Source organism: Vicugna pacos, chromosome 1, assembly GCF_048564905.1.
Source record: "Vicugna pacos chromosome 1, VicPac4, whole genome shotgun sequence".
NCBI classification, from domain to species: Eukaryota; Metazoa; Chordata; class Mammalia; order Artiodactyla; family Camelidae; genus Vicugna; species Vicugna pacos.
In genome coordinates this window covers 35,075,884-35,092,851 of record NC_132987.1, presented here as the reverse complement: position 1 = coordinate 35,092,851, position 16,968 = coordinate 35,075,884, and the positions used below count along the sequence as shown (strand labels likewise).

The window sequence follows — 16,968 nt, the reverse complement described above, 5'->3', positions numbered from 1 at the left end:
TGTATTCTCTTCTAGGTATATGGTGTCTTCTCTTATGTTTAAGTCTGTAGCCTATTTTGAGTTTATTTTTGTGTAGGGTGTGAGGGTGTGTTCTGACTTCATTGATTGACATGTGGCTGTCTAGCTTTCCCAACACCACTTGCTAAAGAGACTGTCTTTTCTCTGTTGTATATTCTTGCCTAATTTGTTGAAGATTAATTGACCGTAGGTGTGTGGGTTTATACCTTGGCTCTCTGTTCTGTTCCATTGATCCATAATATGTCTTTTTTTGTGTCAGTACCATGCTGTCTTGATTATTGTAGCTTTGTAGTATTGTCTGAAGTCTGGGTAGGGGGTGGTTATTCCTCCAGCTTTGTTCTCTTTCTTCAGTATTGCTTTGGCAGTTCTGGGTCTTTTGTGATTCCATATAAATTTCAGGATTATCAGTTCTAGTTCTGTGAAAAATGTCCTGGATAATTTGATAGGGATTGCATTAAATCTGTGAGTTCTTTGTTGATCAGCTGTTTTCTCAAACATCTTATATCAGCATGTTCACATTTTTTTCTCTTAATAACTTGAATAATTTTTCCCTATTCCCTTTTGTTCTCCAGCTTTAAAACAGTAACAGTATTATTTTTAAATGGTGAAAAAACTTAGGGCCAATAAACAAATAAAAAATATGATCAGTATCATTAGTCACTAGGTTCAAAACCATGATGAGATACCACTTCATACCTACCAGCATGACTATGAACAAAAAGATGGATAATAACAAGTGTTGGTGAGGATATGGAGAAAGTGGTACCCTCATACATGGCTGATGGGAATGTAAATGGTACAGCCACTTTGGAATGCAGTTTGGCAGTTCCTCAAAAAGTTAAACAATTAACATGTGACCCAGCAGTTCTAGACATAAACCCAAGAGAATAATGCTTGGGTTTGAAAACAAGCATCTGCACCAAAACTTGTACATAAATGTTCATGGTAGCATTATCTATAATATGTAAAACATGGAAACAACCTAAATGTCCATCAAGTGATAGATGGATAAACAAAATGTGGTATATGCATACAATGGAGTATTATTCCACCATAAAAAAGAATGAAGTACTGCTACATGCTGCAACTTGGATGAACCTTGAAAACATTATGCTACCTGAAAGAAGCCAGTCACAGAAGATCACGTGTTCTGTAATTCCATTTATATGAAATGTCCAGGATAGGCAAATCTAAAGAGACAAAGTTGATTAATGGTTGCCAAGGCCTAGGACAAGGAGGAGATGGGGAATGACTGCTTAATGGATATGGGGCTTTGTATGGTGAAGAAAATGATCTGGAGTTAGATAGTGGTGATTGATGTGAAATTCTGTAAATATACTAAAAACTACTGAATTGTACACTTTAAATGGGTGAAGTGTATAGTATGTGAGTTATATCTCAATAAAGTAGTATGTTTTAAAAAAGAACAACAAAACTTAATTGAGAAAAACAAGTAGGGATTGTAGCAGCTTTCCGATACCTAAGGGTCACAGGTGAACTCTTGGCAGCTCTTTTTCCACTTCTTCATCTACCCTTCCCTATATTGAATTCATTTGTTCAGCAAATATTTATTCAGCTTCTGTGCCTGAAGTTTGGTTGTAAGCAATGAGTCTAGGGCAATAACACATGCTAAATTCCTATTCTCATGGTTTTACATTCTAACAGGTCAGGATTTCTCAGATCCTGCTGTAGACTGACGCTGTGGGGTTATTCAACCACTGTGAGCTAGTGTTGTAGTAAATCCCTCATCTTTTTTTCCTAAACTCAACTTTATAATAAATAATACACCTCAAATTTGAAGAGAAAGGACATCCTAAATGTTTGGCGTCCAGTAACTTTTCCCTGGTGGTTTGTGGAAAAGCTTGATTTTTAGAATGAGAAGACTTAGGATTGTATCTCATTAGATATATGCCATTCGTAAAGTTTTACAGTAATTTTTTTTAGCCTCCATTTCTGTACAGTTAGAATCCCACTTTAGCAGATACTTGTTTTGATTAAGCTTTTAAGAATGCCAGGAATACCCTTATTCAGCCTATGTCAGGTAAGGGTGGGGTGCTAGAAAATTAAGGAACAAATTCTCACATTATCCAGAATACTTCAGGTAGGAGTGTCTTGATGGTAGGAATTCATGAAACTTTGCTCTACTGCTCTGCCAGCCACTAGTTCTACTAAATTTTATTTTTCCTAGATAATGACTCTTTTAGTCTTTATGTAATTTTTGTGTTAAATTACTGAGAGAATCTGCTTGATCTGATAAGCTCTGCACAAACTGAGGCAGATTATGGATTGGCTTTTCCCCTTCACCCTAACCACCCCAAGCTGTGGTATGAGGAAGAGGGAGTGTCACCTGTTAAGAAACATCCTTTACCTGCTCCTGCAAAAGTATCCCTAGAAAGAGAAGTTTCTCTTAGATAAGCTTGTAAATATGGCATTATTTAGTTAATGTCACTTCATTCTTAATTTTCTTCTCACTATTAAAATCTGGAGCAAATCATTATCTCATCTCCACAGTGGCTGCCTTATTTCTCTAATTCATAAAATAACCAGCATGGTTCTTTTTAAAAATAATGTAAATCAAATCACATTCCTCCTCTGCTTCCGTTGCATCCCACCACATTTAGCTTTCAGACCCTTTCTGAGACCTTCAAGGCCTTGTCATATCTGGTCTCTGTCTACTTCTCCTACCTCTCTCACTTCATTGTTTCCCTTTACTATACTCTCATTCATCTTTTAATTTCTCTAACTCTTACACATGCTTTTTCTTCTTCAGGCCCTTCACACTTGCTCTGTCAGAATGCCCTCCCCACTTCCTTTACTTTCCATCCCCTTTCCTTCACCTGCCTGGTTATTTCTCATCTTTTGAATCTTCAATATCATTTAGTTAGTAAGGCCATCCCTGAACAAGCTAACTGAAAGTTAAATTCCTCTGTTGTTTTCCTTAAGAACATTTATGATAATTTTTTAGTGTATTAACTCAATGTTAATTTCTCCCATCACACTATAAGCTCCTTGAGAGTATGGACCTTGTCTATTTTGTACACCACTCTATTCTCATCACAGAGCCTGGGATATGAGTAGCACTGAAATAAATACTTGAGGGTATCAGATGAAACTTTAAAAAACAAAAAAAAGGCATGTACTTTGATGGTTAGAATTAGTGACAAAATCAGATTTTTTTAAATCAAGTTAATTTTTTTCTCTTAAAATGGTAATGGCATGGTAATTGTGGAAATTTTTTAGAAAAATGGAAAAATAAAATATTCCTCCATAACCTTACTGCTGTTAATCTTTTGGAATATTTCTTTTTTCTTACATACATTTTTCAAATATATTTGGACTTAATTTGGGTTCCATGAGAATAACTCATAGTAAAACACAACAGCATTTCTCAACCTTGGCACTGTTGACATCTTGGACCAGATAATTCTTTGTTGTGGGAAACTTCCCTGTGCATTGGAGGATGTTTAGCAACATCCCTTGCCTCTGCCCATTAGATGCCAGTAGCATGCTCCACCTCCAAGTTGTAACAACCAAAATTGTCTCCAGAAATTGCCAAATGTCCCTTGAGTGGCAAAATTACCCCAGATGAGAACCATTGGGATGCAGTTGGTAGACTTCCCAAAATGCCATGGCTGTTTTCACTTTTCAGCTCAGAAACCTTCAAAGGATTCTTGTCTCTAAGAGTCAGTGAAAATTTCTTAATAAGCTAGATATTTTCAGGCTGTTGGTTCAGTTCTGCAGATATTTGAGTGTTGCGTAAATGCTAGTGAAAAAGTGAACACTAAAGTATCTGACCAGATTCTTACCTTTTTAGTTTATGTCTCCTCCATCCATATGACTTCATCTCAGACTTTCCTCCCACTTCAGGAAGGTAAACCCACCTTACATTTAACAATCAGTTCTGCCTTTCTGTTTTTGCTTTTATTGGGTCTCCCCTGGAAAAACCTTGTAGTCTTCCCTTACCTTACTATTTCTAATTTACATTTCCAGGTTGAACTTAAGCTTCCATGCTTCAGTTAAGTTTTCCCTATTCACCAATTCATACTGATCATTCCTTTATTGAACTCTTATTAGAGTGAGTAGTTATTTATGTACCCATATTTTGGTGTTTCCTCATATAAGATAATGTTTTTACTTGTCATGTGTTTATAGAGAAAAGAGTATTGCAAAAGGATGTATATGAGTCATACACCCACAAATCAGATAACCTAGATGAGATGGATAAATTCTTAGAAACTCACAACCTATAAGACTAAATCATGAAGAAACAGAAAACGTGAACAGATCAGATATGCAGCTAATGTGGAGACTAAATCAGTGATGAAAAATCTCCCAACAAAGAAAAGCCCAGGACTAGATGGCTTCACTGGTGAATTCTACCAAACATTTAAAGAAGAATTAATACCAGTCCCCCTCAGACTCTTCCCAAAAACTGAAGATAAGGGAATACTTTCAAGCTTATTATATGAGGCCAGCATTATTGTGGTACAAAAACCAGACAAAGACACTACAAGAAAACTGCAGACCAATGTCCCTGAAAATGTTGCCAAAATCCTCAATAAAATACTAGCAAACTGTATTCAACAGCATAGGAAAATAATTATACAGCATAACCAAATGGGATTTATTCCTAGAATGCAAGGACAGTTCAATATATGACAATCAATCAGTGTAACAAACCACATTAATAGAATGAAAGACAAAAACCACATGATCTTAATTGTTGCAGAAAAAGCACTTGATAAAATTTAATGCCATTTCATGATTAAAAAAAAGAATTCAACAAACTAAGAATAGAAGGAAACTACCTTAACGTAATAAAGACCAAAAATAAGGCTTTAGCAGACAGCATACTCAATGGTGAAAGACTGAAAACTTTTCCAGTAACATCAGGAACAAGACAAGAGCACCCACATTTACCAGGTCTGTTCACCATAGTACTGAAAATCCTAGCCATAGTCCTGAAATTAGGCAAGGAGACCTTTTGTTTAAAGGTATCCAAATTGGAAAGGAAGAAGTAAAATTATTTGTTTGCAGATCACATGATCTTATATGTAGAAAACCCTAAAGATGCCCACAGAAAAGAAGCTGTGAAAAGTAATAAATGGTTCAGCAAAGTTGGAGGATATAAAATCAACATACACTAACAAGGAACAACCTGAAGTGGAGCCTGAAAAGGAAATTGAGAGACATACTTGTTTACAATAGCATCAAAAGGTATAAAATACTTAGGAATAAAACTAACTAAAGAGGAGAAAGACTTACACTGAAAACTGTAAAACATCGCTGAAATAAAGAGAACACAACATAACTGCAAACACATACTGTGTTCATGTATTGAAAGGCTATTGTTACATGTCAGTACTAACTAAAGCAATCTATAGATTTAATGCAATCTCTATCAGAATCCCAATCACATTATTTGTAGAAATACAAAAATCTATCCTAAAATTTATATGGAATCTCAAAGGACCCTAAAACAGCCAAAAGCAATCTTGAAAAAGAAGATAAAGTTGGAGATCTCATACTTCCTGATTTTAAAACTTACCAAAAAACTATAGTAATCAAAACTGATATTCTCATAAAGTCAGACATATAGACCAATGGAATAGTATAGGGAGTCCAGAAATAAGCCCTTGTATATATGGGCACATGATTTTTGATAAGGGTGCCAAGACCATTCATTGGGAAAAGGACAGTGTTTTCAACAAATGGTGCTGGGAAAATTTGATATCCACAAGCAAAAGAATAAAGTTGAACCCTTATCTAACACCATATATAAAAATTAACTCAAATGGATCAAAGGCCTAAATGTAAGACCTAAACCAATAAAACTCTTAAAAGAAAATATTACAAAAGCTTCATGATACAGATTTAGCAGTGATTTCTTAAATATGACCTCAAAAGCATAGGTAACAAAATTAAAAATAGATAAATGGGACTGTATGAAGACTTCTGTACAGCAAAGGACCCAGTAAACATAGTGAAAAGGCAACTGACAGAATGGGAGAAAATACTTGCACATCTAATACATGGTTAATATCCAGGATATATAAAGGACTCTACAACTCAACAACACAAAAATTATTTTATTATTTTAAAATGGGCAAAGGATTTGAATAAGTATTTTTCCAAAGAAGATATGCAAATGGCCAACAAGCATTTGAAAAGATGCTCAACATCACTAGTTATTAAGGGAATGCAAATCAAAACCACAATGGGATACTACCTCATATCCATGAAGATGACTACTAAAAAAGACAAAACCAAAAAAAAACAAACTCAAATAATAAACATGAAGATATGGAAAATTGGTACCCTGATACATTGTTGGTGAGAATGCAAAATGGTGCTGCCACTATGGAAAATGATATGGTGATTCCTCAAAAAATTAAAAATAGAATTACCATATGATTCAGCAGTTCCACTCCTGGGTATATACCCAAAAGAATTGAAAGAGACTTGAAAGATATTTGTACACATCATATTCATAATAGCATCATTTACAGTAGTCAAAGATGGAAGCAAACCAAGTAACCCTCAATGGGTGAATGGAGGAGTAAAATGTGGTATGTGTATACAATGGGATATTATTCATACTTAAGAAGAAAGGAAATTCTGGCACATGTTACAATGTGGATGAATATTGAGGCCATTATGCTTAGTTACAAACAGCAAATATTGTATGAGTCCACATATTAGGTACTTAGAATAGTGAAATTCATAGAAACAGAAAGTAGCTTGATGGTTGCCGGGGGAATAAGGAAATAGGGAGTTGTTAATGGGTATAGGGTTTCAGTTTGTTGAGATGAAAAGAGTTCTGTACATTGAATGCATGACAGTGTGAATGTACTTAGCACTACTGAACTCTACACTTAAAAATGATTAAGATGGTATAATTTAACATTATTTTTCTAATAAAAGTTGTTAATTGAAAAATGGTTAAGGTAGTAGATTTTATGTGTATTTATCACCATTTAAAAGAAAGAAAAAAAACACTTGAGAACCAATATTGGTGAGGACTCGGACCAGTGGGAGCTCATTCACTGCTGGTGATAATACAGATTGGTGCAGCTTCATTGAAAGACAGTTTGGCAAGGTTTCTTATGAAACTAAACATATTCGTACTATACAATTCATTTATTACACTTTGATATTTATGCAAATAAAGGTAAATAAACTAGTATATTCAGATAATGGAATATTATTCAACATCAAGAAGAAATGTTCTGTCAAGCTATGAAAAGAAATGGAAGAAACTTAAATATATACTTTTAAGTGAAAGACACCAATCTAAAAAGGCTACATTTGTCAAAACCTGTAGAATTACCCTACTGTAAACTATGGACTTCAGGTGATAATGATGTGTCATAAGTTTGTCATCTGTAACAGTGGTACCACTCTAGTACAGGATGTTATATTGGAGGAGGGGCAGGGAACATGTGGGAACTCTGTACTTTCTGTTCAGTTTTTCTGTGGACTTAAAAGTGCTATGAAGTTTATTTAAAAAAAAGATACATATAGCATAATATTATGTTAAATGTTAAACATATAAAACTATTATAGGTGTGTTGATATATAGTCAAAACACCCACGAGAATTATTTGAGAAAAGTAGTTGCTTCTGGGGAGGCATAAAGGGAAGGGAGGAAGAGGGTTGAGATTGGAGGAGTGAGATTTTAGCAATATCTATAACACTTTGAAATTTTTGTTTCTTTAAAAAATAAAACAGATGTGACAAAATAGTGACACTTACCAATACATGAGTGTATTAGGATTTTCTGTACTTTGTATATTTGACATTTTGTGGTTGAAGTTTTTTTTTAATTTTTATTTTTGGGGGGGGTCATTAGATCTATTTATTTATTATTCACTTTTTTTAAACTGAGGTACTGGGGATTGAACCCAGGAGTTAGTGCATGCTAAGCATGTGCTCTATCACTTGAGCTATAACCCTCCCCCTGTTTTGTTTTTTGTTGGTTTTTTTTTATTTCATTCTTTTAGAAGTGGTTAATACATATGTTAAAACATAGTCTCCTTCATTGACTGCATTGATACAAGAGGAACCCTTATGGCCAGTTTACACAAATTTAGTCTGTCTTGTCCCAGAAATACTATGTCCTCATCAGAAATGGGACTACCTGCAGAGTGGCTTAGGAGAACAAGGAAGGGCTAAAGAGTGGGCTTTGTTTTCATTCAGAGAAATCTGTGTTTTGTAGATACCAGAGTTCACCTTTAGTTCTGTGACTTAATTCAGGTACAGTACTATAGTACAGTCAGTGAGATGTGGGTTAGCAACTCTGGATCTTGAGTAGTAGTTTTCGTGTAAATGTCCAGGAATGGGAATAAATGGTAACAGACACAGACCAGAATTCACAGGGGGGAAAATACTGTTTCTATGATGATGGGCCATATTACTTTACAAAGTATACAGTGATCTGATGATTCTTAGCCTTCATCTTACTTGACCTATCAGCTCCATTAGATGTAGTTAATTTTGTATACTTCCTTGAAAAATAATTTTTTAACTTTATCCCATGTTTGCAGATTCCTATTGCCTTTCATCTTACTAACTGTTCCTCCTTAGTCTTAAAGCTCTTAATTTTTGGAATACCTAATTATGCTCACTCCATAGACAATCTTATCATATCACCTGGTTTTAAGCATGGTTTATACACAGCCAGCTTTCTAAGTCGATACTTTCAGTCTTAACCTTGTCCTTGAACCCCAGGATCAACTGACTGCTTGGTATCTCATTTTGATCCATTATGAGCCTATTCAGCTTAGCATGTTCAAAAGTGATACTACCTCCAAACCTGCTAATCATTCCGTCTGCCCATCTCAGTAGATGGTAGTTCTTTCTGTTACTTGGACCAAAAACCTTTAAAGCCCTCATTGTTTCTTCTCTTTCATAATCCATTAGCAAATTTTGTAGGTTCAGTCTTCAAAATATATGCAGAATCCACATCTTGTGATCTCCGCTGCTATCACTCTACTGCACCCTATTATCTGTTACCTGGATTATTACAGTTATAGTGTATTCCCAAAACAATGGCTGGAATGATTGTAAGTCAGAGTATGTCTCCTTTGCTCAAAACTCATCAGTAGCTTTCTCTCTCACAGAGAGTGAATGCCAGTATCTTTACAGTGGCCATCCATTTCCTACTGCTCTTTGTTCATTGCATGTCAGCCACCTGGACTCTGCCTTTTCCTTTTCTCTCATGTCTGGTCCTTTTTTACTTGCTAATTACTCTTCCTTTTGAATACTGTCTGCCAAATATCCACATGGCTTGCTCACTCATCTTAAGGTTTTTACTTCTCGGCTTTATATGTTTCTCTCTAACATTTATTACTGTCTAACATACTATATATTTTAGTTTTATTCTCTTTCCCCACACTAAAACGTAGATTCCATGAAGATAGAGATTTTTGTCCTTTTGTTCCCTGCTGTGCCTTAATGCTGAGAACAGTTTGTGATGTATAGCGGCCAGTAATCGTTTGTTGGATGAATGACTGGCTTTCTGTGTAGATGTACACATCTGTTTAGTATGTGAGCGTAATTAAGAGTTAATGCTTCACAAATGGTGCTTTAGTAAAATAATTCAGTGATTTGCCTTTTAATGAGGAGTTTTCTGTTGCCATTGTAGAAGTCTTTGAACATAAGTTCACAAAAAAAGCTAATATTTTTTAAATTTTTGAGGGAAAAGTAACTTATTTGAAGGACATATAACAGAAGCAGACCTAGAATGAAAAAGTAGTGTGTTAGTATGAAGAACATTGGACTAAGGCCAGGATAATCTGAACCTTGCTGTTCTTGGGCAAGTCACTGGGCTTTCCGTACAAAATGAGATAGTTTAAATGATTTCTATTTTTTCCTGCAGTGCTATTTGTGTAGATTTTCCTGTAACAAAACCATGAATTTGAATTATGTTCATATATGTATATAACATACAAGGAAAATATTCCTTGATCTCTTGCTTTTCCTGTTTTGCTTTAATCTGATACTGTTTTGTAAATGGAAAAATAAATTGGTTTTCTAATCTGAGAATGCACCAGATAAGCAGAGATAGCAGATTTCTTCACTGGTAGTAAAGCTTGAGTTGTGTTGACTTCCTTAATTTGGTTGAATCTCATTTATTTCTTGTTCTTTGTAATTTTTCCCATTGTCTTTCCCATGTATTGCGTTTCCTACAACCTGTCATTCAGTCAGTTCCTGAAATTGTATTTCTTCTGTAAAGTACTTGAAAACATTTGAAGATAAATGATCATTCTTGCCAGGATTTGATCAGTCTCATTCTAAAAATGAAGGGAGTACCTTCCCTTTTGCTCATTATAAAACTCAAATATGTATTTGATTAGTATAACAGGTTTCTTTATACTTTGTTCTTAATCATTTTCTATAAGTGATTCTGAAACTTCACCTTGCAGCATTTCCCATCTCTGAGAAGGTTGGTTATATGTGTCTCACCAAACTTATGGTCATTTCTTAACATTTTTCTTTCCCTTCCAGTCACTTGCTCATCAGCAACACACATGCACAGACACACACACATATACTCAGAGTTCATTTGTTTGGTGATTATCTCAGTTACCAAATCTAGCTATTGAAAACTCTAAGATTTCTATGTCCTTTTAACATTTGCAGCATAATTTAAGGAAAAAAAAGATGCAAAATGTGAAAACACTGAGCAACTATACCAGAGCCACAAAATACTTCATTATTTACAATTTTGAGCCATGGCCTTTTCAGGATTCTGAGCATAGAAATTACTGCCACATGTAGTAACTTGTACAAATGGCAGTTAAATGTTTTTGTGACAACATTGTTTTTTGAAGTTGATAAAATTGATAATTTTGAGGCATAAAAAGATGTTGAAATCCCCTCACTCTACAGATGAAGAAATTAATGCCCATAAATATGGTAACTTGCCTAAGATTGCATTGATTGAAGGTAGAACTGGGACTAGTAGCCATATACCAGTAGAGTGGTATTTAGTCATGGTAGTAACTCATCTTGGGGGGAGACGTGTATGTATGCATGTATTTTCTCCTCTTATATTTTATATATATACACACACGCACATACACACGTAGCCCTTGTACAAGATGGGTAAATACAGAAAACTTTGGAAACTTAACTTTTCCTCTTCTTCTTATCTTTATTTTCTAAATTTTCCAAACAGACCTGTCTAACTTTTGAATTTAATGCATTTTCCTATTGTTTGAATATTGAGTAGTTAGTGAAACTCTACTGTAATTCCATTCCTTAGAGTTAACAACTGTTAACAGTTTCTTACATTTTTTGTGATTTTTAAAAAAATTACATTCATATACTAATACATTAAGTTTCAGTGCTTATAATTTACATGTAGATCATTTTAAAGTATGGTGTCTGTAGCCTAGAATTATTTAAAACTGCTCCAAAAGTTTGTGAAGGTTAAATCTGGCCTCCTACTATGAGTTTACTTTCAGACTTCTCTTATACTTATCTCCATTAATCTTTTTACTTGTCAGAGATGAAGAACTTGATTCTGTTTATGAAGACTTTTGCCTGTTACTAGTAGTGCTAATTAGAATTTTTCTCTACTACTGCTACCATTAGTAAGTACTATCTCTGAGAAATAAATCCACAGTTTGAGCAAGCATTTAATCTTAAGCATTTAAAACTTTATTGTCATAAATGTAAATTTTAAATTTATTTGTTAATTACATGCAATTTGACAACATGTATACTATTTGGCAAAGTCATAAATAAGCATCATAATGAATGCTGCTGGAGAGATCAAGAATGAAGATGAAAGGAGGGAGAAATAGGTAAAGAAGGGGAAAACAGATTTTTATAGTTATTTATTTTTAGCATTTGTTTTTACTATATTTATTGGGTTAAATAGCCATTGTACTTATCAGATATGTGTATATAACTTCTTAAAAACTGCTATATTGAGATAAAATTCACCTTGTGTAAAACTCACCCATTTTAAATATACAATTAAATGATTTCTAGTAAATTTTCAGAGTTGTGCTAACATTACTACAGTCCAGTTTTAAAATATCTCATTACTTCACAAAAGACCTTCTCCTTATTTAATTTTTTTCTTTTTGTGCTTTTACCTAAATATCAATATTCCTAGGGTATAAATGACAGGCTGTATGAAATAAAATCAGACTATTCTGTTCCTTACCCTTTGGATGACTAACTTTAGAATTTTCTTTAAACATTTTTCTCTAGTGAGACTTACTGAGTCCTTATTGATCTAAACCCTAACTTTTTACTCAAGAAAATTTAAATCATTCTGTTTCATACAGTGTATTATTTACATCATCATATCTTAAAATTAGTAGTTTTTAAAGTTTTAAAGAAAACTGTACATTGATTAAAAAGTGACTTAGAAATTAAGTAAAAAGAACTATATACTCTACACCCAACCAGAGCAGAGAAAGTGTTTAATCCCTAGAACCTAGCACAGTAATGGACACATAGTAATTATTTGTTAATTTTAAAAATCGACATTCCTTTTAAATAAAAGTATCATTCTGTGTTCTGTAAGATTCATTTGTTTTGAATTTTTTGACAATTTCTTGCCTCCTTTTGCCAGAATTTAGAATTTTGAAGCCATATTACAAGCAAAGAAATATAAAAATTCTGGGCAATCATCTTGAACTCTACTCTTTATTCAATACCCCACCCTTTACAGCCTTTGTCCTTTGGATAGTCTTTGGCCTATAAATAAGCCGTTGGTCAGTTTGGCAGCCTTTTGAAATTCTTCAGCAGCTTACTGCATCAGTGTAGGTCATGTGAATCCGCAGTTAATGTATTTGCGTATAGTATATAAAAACCCTGTTTTTTAAGATAAGGAAAGATTTAGAAAAAGAAACCTTACATACCCCTTTAATGGGACCCCCAGAGAAATAAAAGTCCTTGATTTGAGATGGGGTTGTGCCTTGAAAATGTCCAAATATATAATGCCACTTTTAAGGCATTTATTTTTTGCAATAAAAAGCATGGGCAAATGCTATCAGGCTGGTGCATCTGATGTCTTTCTACTATTTCATTCAGTCTTCACCTTGGAGGTAACAGCCTTCTGTCAAGAGAAGAAAACTCTTTCTTGCGCCATAAGAAAGAGATTGTCAGTTCTCTCATTTTGCAAATTAAGTTTCTGTGGGCAATAATAGCCCAAAGCTTATGTCACAAATACAGTGTCAAATTGGTTTGATAAATCCTTTATTACAAATGATTAGAAACTTCAAATTTAATAAATAAGATATACTAAAAATGGGAAAAAATTTTGTGGTACAAATATTTATGTAAATATGTAGCATCTGTTTATAATTTGTTAATAGTTTGCTTTAGTAAAAAGAAGTTAAAGCCCATTTATTATACCTTAATCTCATTTCTTTAGATGCAGGGTTTTATTTAACTAATGCAAATTTCTTAGACTACAAATAATCTCTGTCAGAAGTCAACCTATTATTGAACAAATCTTTTAAGTAGTACATTTTACAGATTTTATTTTCTGTATATGAGACACAGGACATAGTTTATGGTATTGTCACTTACTTGAGTTGCTTGTTAGTTTTGTATTATGATACAGTGAAAGCCCACTGTCTCAATAATAGTACTTTTGCTTTAATATGAAACACAGGCTCTAACATTGGCTTGAACTCTGACTTTAAAACTTGCGGGAGACAGTATGGCTTAGGGGTTAATTGGCTTTGTATGAGGCTGTCTGAATTCTAATCCTGGCTGTCCCATTTCTAGCTATGTAGCCTTGGCCAAGTAATTCAACTCTCTAAGCCTTAGTCTCCTTATTTCTAAAAAGAAAGAAATGTTTCTTCTTCTTACCTCTTAAGGCTGTAATGATTAAACTATAGTGAAAATTGAAACTCTTATTGTAATACCTGGCTAATTTATTTCATTCATTTCAAGCCAATCTTATTAACATTTTAAAATTGAGTCTTGGTATTTTTAAAACCTATGTCTGTACCAAAGTTCGAATGATCACTTAAACAAAGATGGAATAAATTGGTTTGGTCAAAAATTGAGGTAAAGATTTCTGTACATATAAGTATACCAGTATATTTTGAGAAGGAATAGTACTTATTCCTCATGTTATTCCTTATAGATAGAACTTACATTCTAGTGGGGGAGAGGGATAATAAATAAAGTTATATATAGTATGTTAGAAAGTGATAAGTGGTATGGAGAAATTAGGCAGAGAAGCTCAATAGAGAGTACCCAGACACATAGTCCCTGGATAGTTAGGAAGAGGAAGACCTCACCACGGAGGGACATTTGAAACACTCAAAGATGAGTGAACCCTGCAGATAGTGAGGGAAGAGCATTGCAGCCTGAGGAAGCAGCAGTAGTGGTAATAAATAGCTAACATGGGCACTGCCATGTGCCAGGAACTAGTTATGCACTTTACATATGTTAACTTATTTAACCCTTATTGTAATTTGTGAAATAGGTATTTTATTATTCTCATTTTAAGATGAGGAAACAGGCATGGCAGGCTATTAAGTATTACGCTGAAAATTGGAGCTATGCACTTTGACTCTAGAGTCCATCTTAGCAGTTGATGTATAGTGTGTTACAGAAGGCCTTGAAGAGAGAGAATTTCCAGTGTGTTAGAGGAATAGCAAAGTTAGGATACAGCAGAATGAATGGAGAGAATGAAAGGAGCTTAGATCTGAGAGGTGATTAACTAGGGAGGGGATGAGGTAGAAAGATTAAAGTGGACTTAAGTCGTTGCAATGACTGGACATTTAAAGTAGAGAACCATTGGATGGTTTTGAAGAAGGGAATAACATGATCTGATTGACTTTTTAGAAAAGATTCTTTACTGAGTCCTTCCCATGGAGTCTATGGGTAGAATTCAGGAGGGCCTGGGAACTTAGAAACAGTATTTCCTTCACTTAATAATGTAGCCAATAAACCTCAGTAGTTATTAACATTACCTGTGATTTTTGTCATCACCAATAAAAATCACATTATTGCAAGATACTCTGAAATACCATTTATGGTCTTCATTCCTTTGAAAGTATGTAATAGGTATTAGACACACTGGTAGATTACAATTAGTATGATAATGAAGTGCATATATTACAGTATTTTTTTTTGTATTTCTATTTTTTTGCAACTATATATCAGTTTGGGGGGGGTTGTAATCTTACATGTTTCATTTATTTAAAAACACTGAGGAGGTGTCCATTGATTTGACCAGCCTGCTAAAGAAGTCTGTGACACACAAAAATTAAAATTCCCTATGAAGATTACTTCGGTGGTTGTGATAGTAATGGACTAGGAGAAAGATGGATGGCAAGAGTGTAAAGAGGGATACAAATTAGGAGGCTTTTGCAGCAACCTAGGAGAGAGATTAGTAAGTTGGTCCAGAGAGGAGGTGGTAGAGAAGTCAGTTAAGTTTTGAAGGTTCAGTCAGTAGAATTTGCTTAACAAACTGAATGTGAAATGTGAGGGAAAAAAGAAGGGTCAGGGATGGCTCTAAGATTTTTGGTCTGTGCAGCTGAAAGAGTGGAGTTGCCATTTGCTGAAAATCTCTTTGAAATTATTAATAGATCTGTAATACTGAGTTTTTAAAAAAATTTAATGGTAACATAAGGCTTATAAAAATCAAAGGTATGAATGGTAAAAGAACCCATAAGTTCACCTTCCTTAAGAACCGTATTAGATGGAGTAGGGTACATATGTTTGTTAAATATCAAAAGTTTGGTTTCAGATATAAGTTTGAGATATTTATTTGGCATTCTGAGTATTACTTGCCATTTCTACTTAATATGTCTTGGCATATATAGTCATTAGAATGAAGTGGACCTATACATAGAAAGAGCTTGAACTTTTGTTGTTTCTGAATGTTTGAATATTTTGCAGTGAGCATGTATCCATGTGTTAGGTAACTTTAAAGTGAAAAAAATGTTAAAAAATTGAATGGTTACAATATGTGATAGAATAATTATGTGCTCTTTAGACAGAATAAAACAGATATGCATTTACCACCATGGAAGATCACTAAGACCTATAGATAAAGTAAACAAAAATAAATAAATAGGTAAGTGTGTCAGAGTCGTAGTAAATCTAACAGTGTTTACCTTTAGGTAAAGAGACTGGATAGATGGGAAGGTTCTCTCCCTCTCCCCCACCTCCCACCCCTTTTTAAAGGCAGTTGAATTTACTAACCTTGTACATGTTTTTTTTTTTTTTAATTTTTAAATTTATTTATTTTTAATGGAGGTACTGGGGATTCAACCCAGGACTTCATGCATGCTAAGCATGTGCTCTACCACTGAGCTTATATATACCTCTCTCCTGCTTTCTAAATTGGTTCATATAGAGGGTGAGATTATGGATTCTTTTATTTTTTGTACATTTGTATTTTAATAATTCTTGTATTACAGTTTTAAAAAATTATGATACATCTAATATTACAGATCTAGTAATAATTTCAAAGCAGATTTCAGTGTTTGAGAATGTGAATATGAAGATAGAAAATCATCTATATAATTATTATGAGTAAAATATGACTATGTACATATCTGATTAGAAGAAAAGATTAGGGAATGTACATCAAAATGTTAATTGCAGTTTTCTATAAGTGATGGAATTTGAGGTAATTTTTAAAAATAATTTTCTTTAATTTCTTGTAGACTATGAGAAGACAACGAAATGAAGTTGTAGTTGAATTAAGGAAGGTGAGTGATTAATTTGGAGTACTTCCAAGTATAATTCTAGTAACATTACAGCAGATAGAGAAGATAGCAAATGTATATTAGTTTCAAGTGCTTAATTAGCATTTCTTTTTATTTTGAAAATGGAAAGATTGACTAAATTTGACAAGCTATTAAAGTTGGCAAGATACAGTTTGTCCACTACCCAAAAATAGAGAACACATTATCAGATGTTTTTTTCCTTCCTTAATTTTAGATGATTTATAGA

General features: G+C 33.8%; 1 protein-coding gene across 2 annotated transcripts in view; it reads left to right on the top strand.

The window, feature by feature from the left end:
* Positions 1 to 16,968, top strand: part of KPNA4 (karyopherin subunit alpha 4) — a 52,201-nt gene that overhangs the window by 10,331 nt on the left and 24,902 nt on the right. Inside the window, exons 2-3 of one of the 2 annotated variants that reach the window (XM_031679549.2) lie at positions 11,532 to 11,618; positions 16,680 to 16,724. In XM_031679549.2, coding sequence (XP_031535409.1) covers positions 16,683 to 16,724 — 42 coding nt within the window. In that variant the 5' untranslated portion in view covers positions 11,532 to 11,618; positions 16,680 to 16,682. The remainder of the gene's footprint in view (positions 1 to 11,531; positions 11,619 to 16,679; positions 16,725 to 16,968) is intronic. The other variant, XM_006200854.4, reaches the window with a different exon arrangement.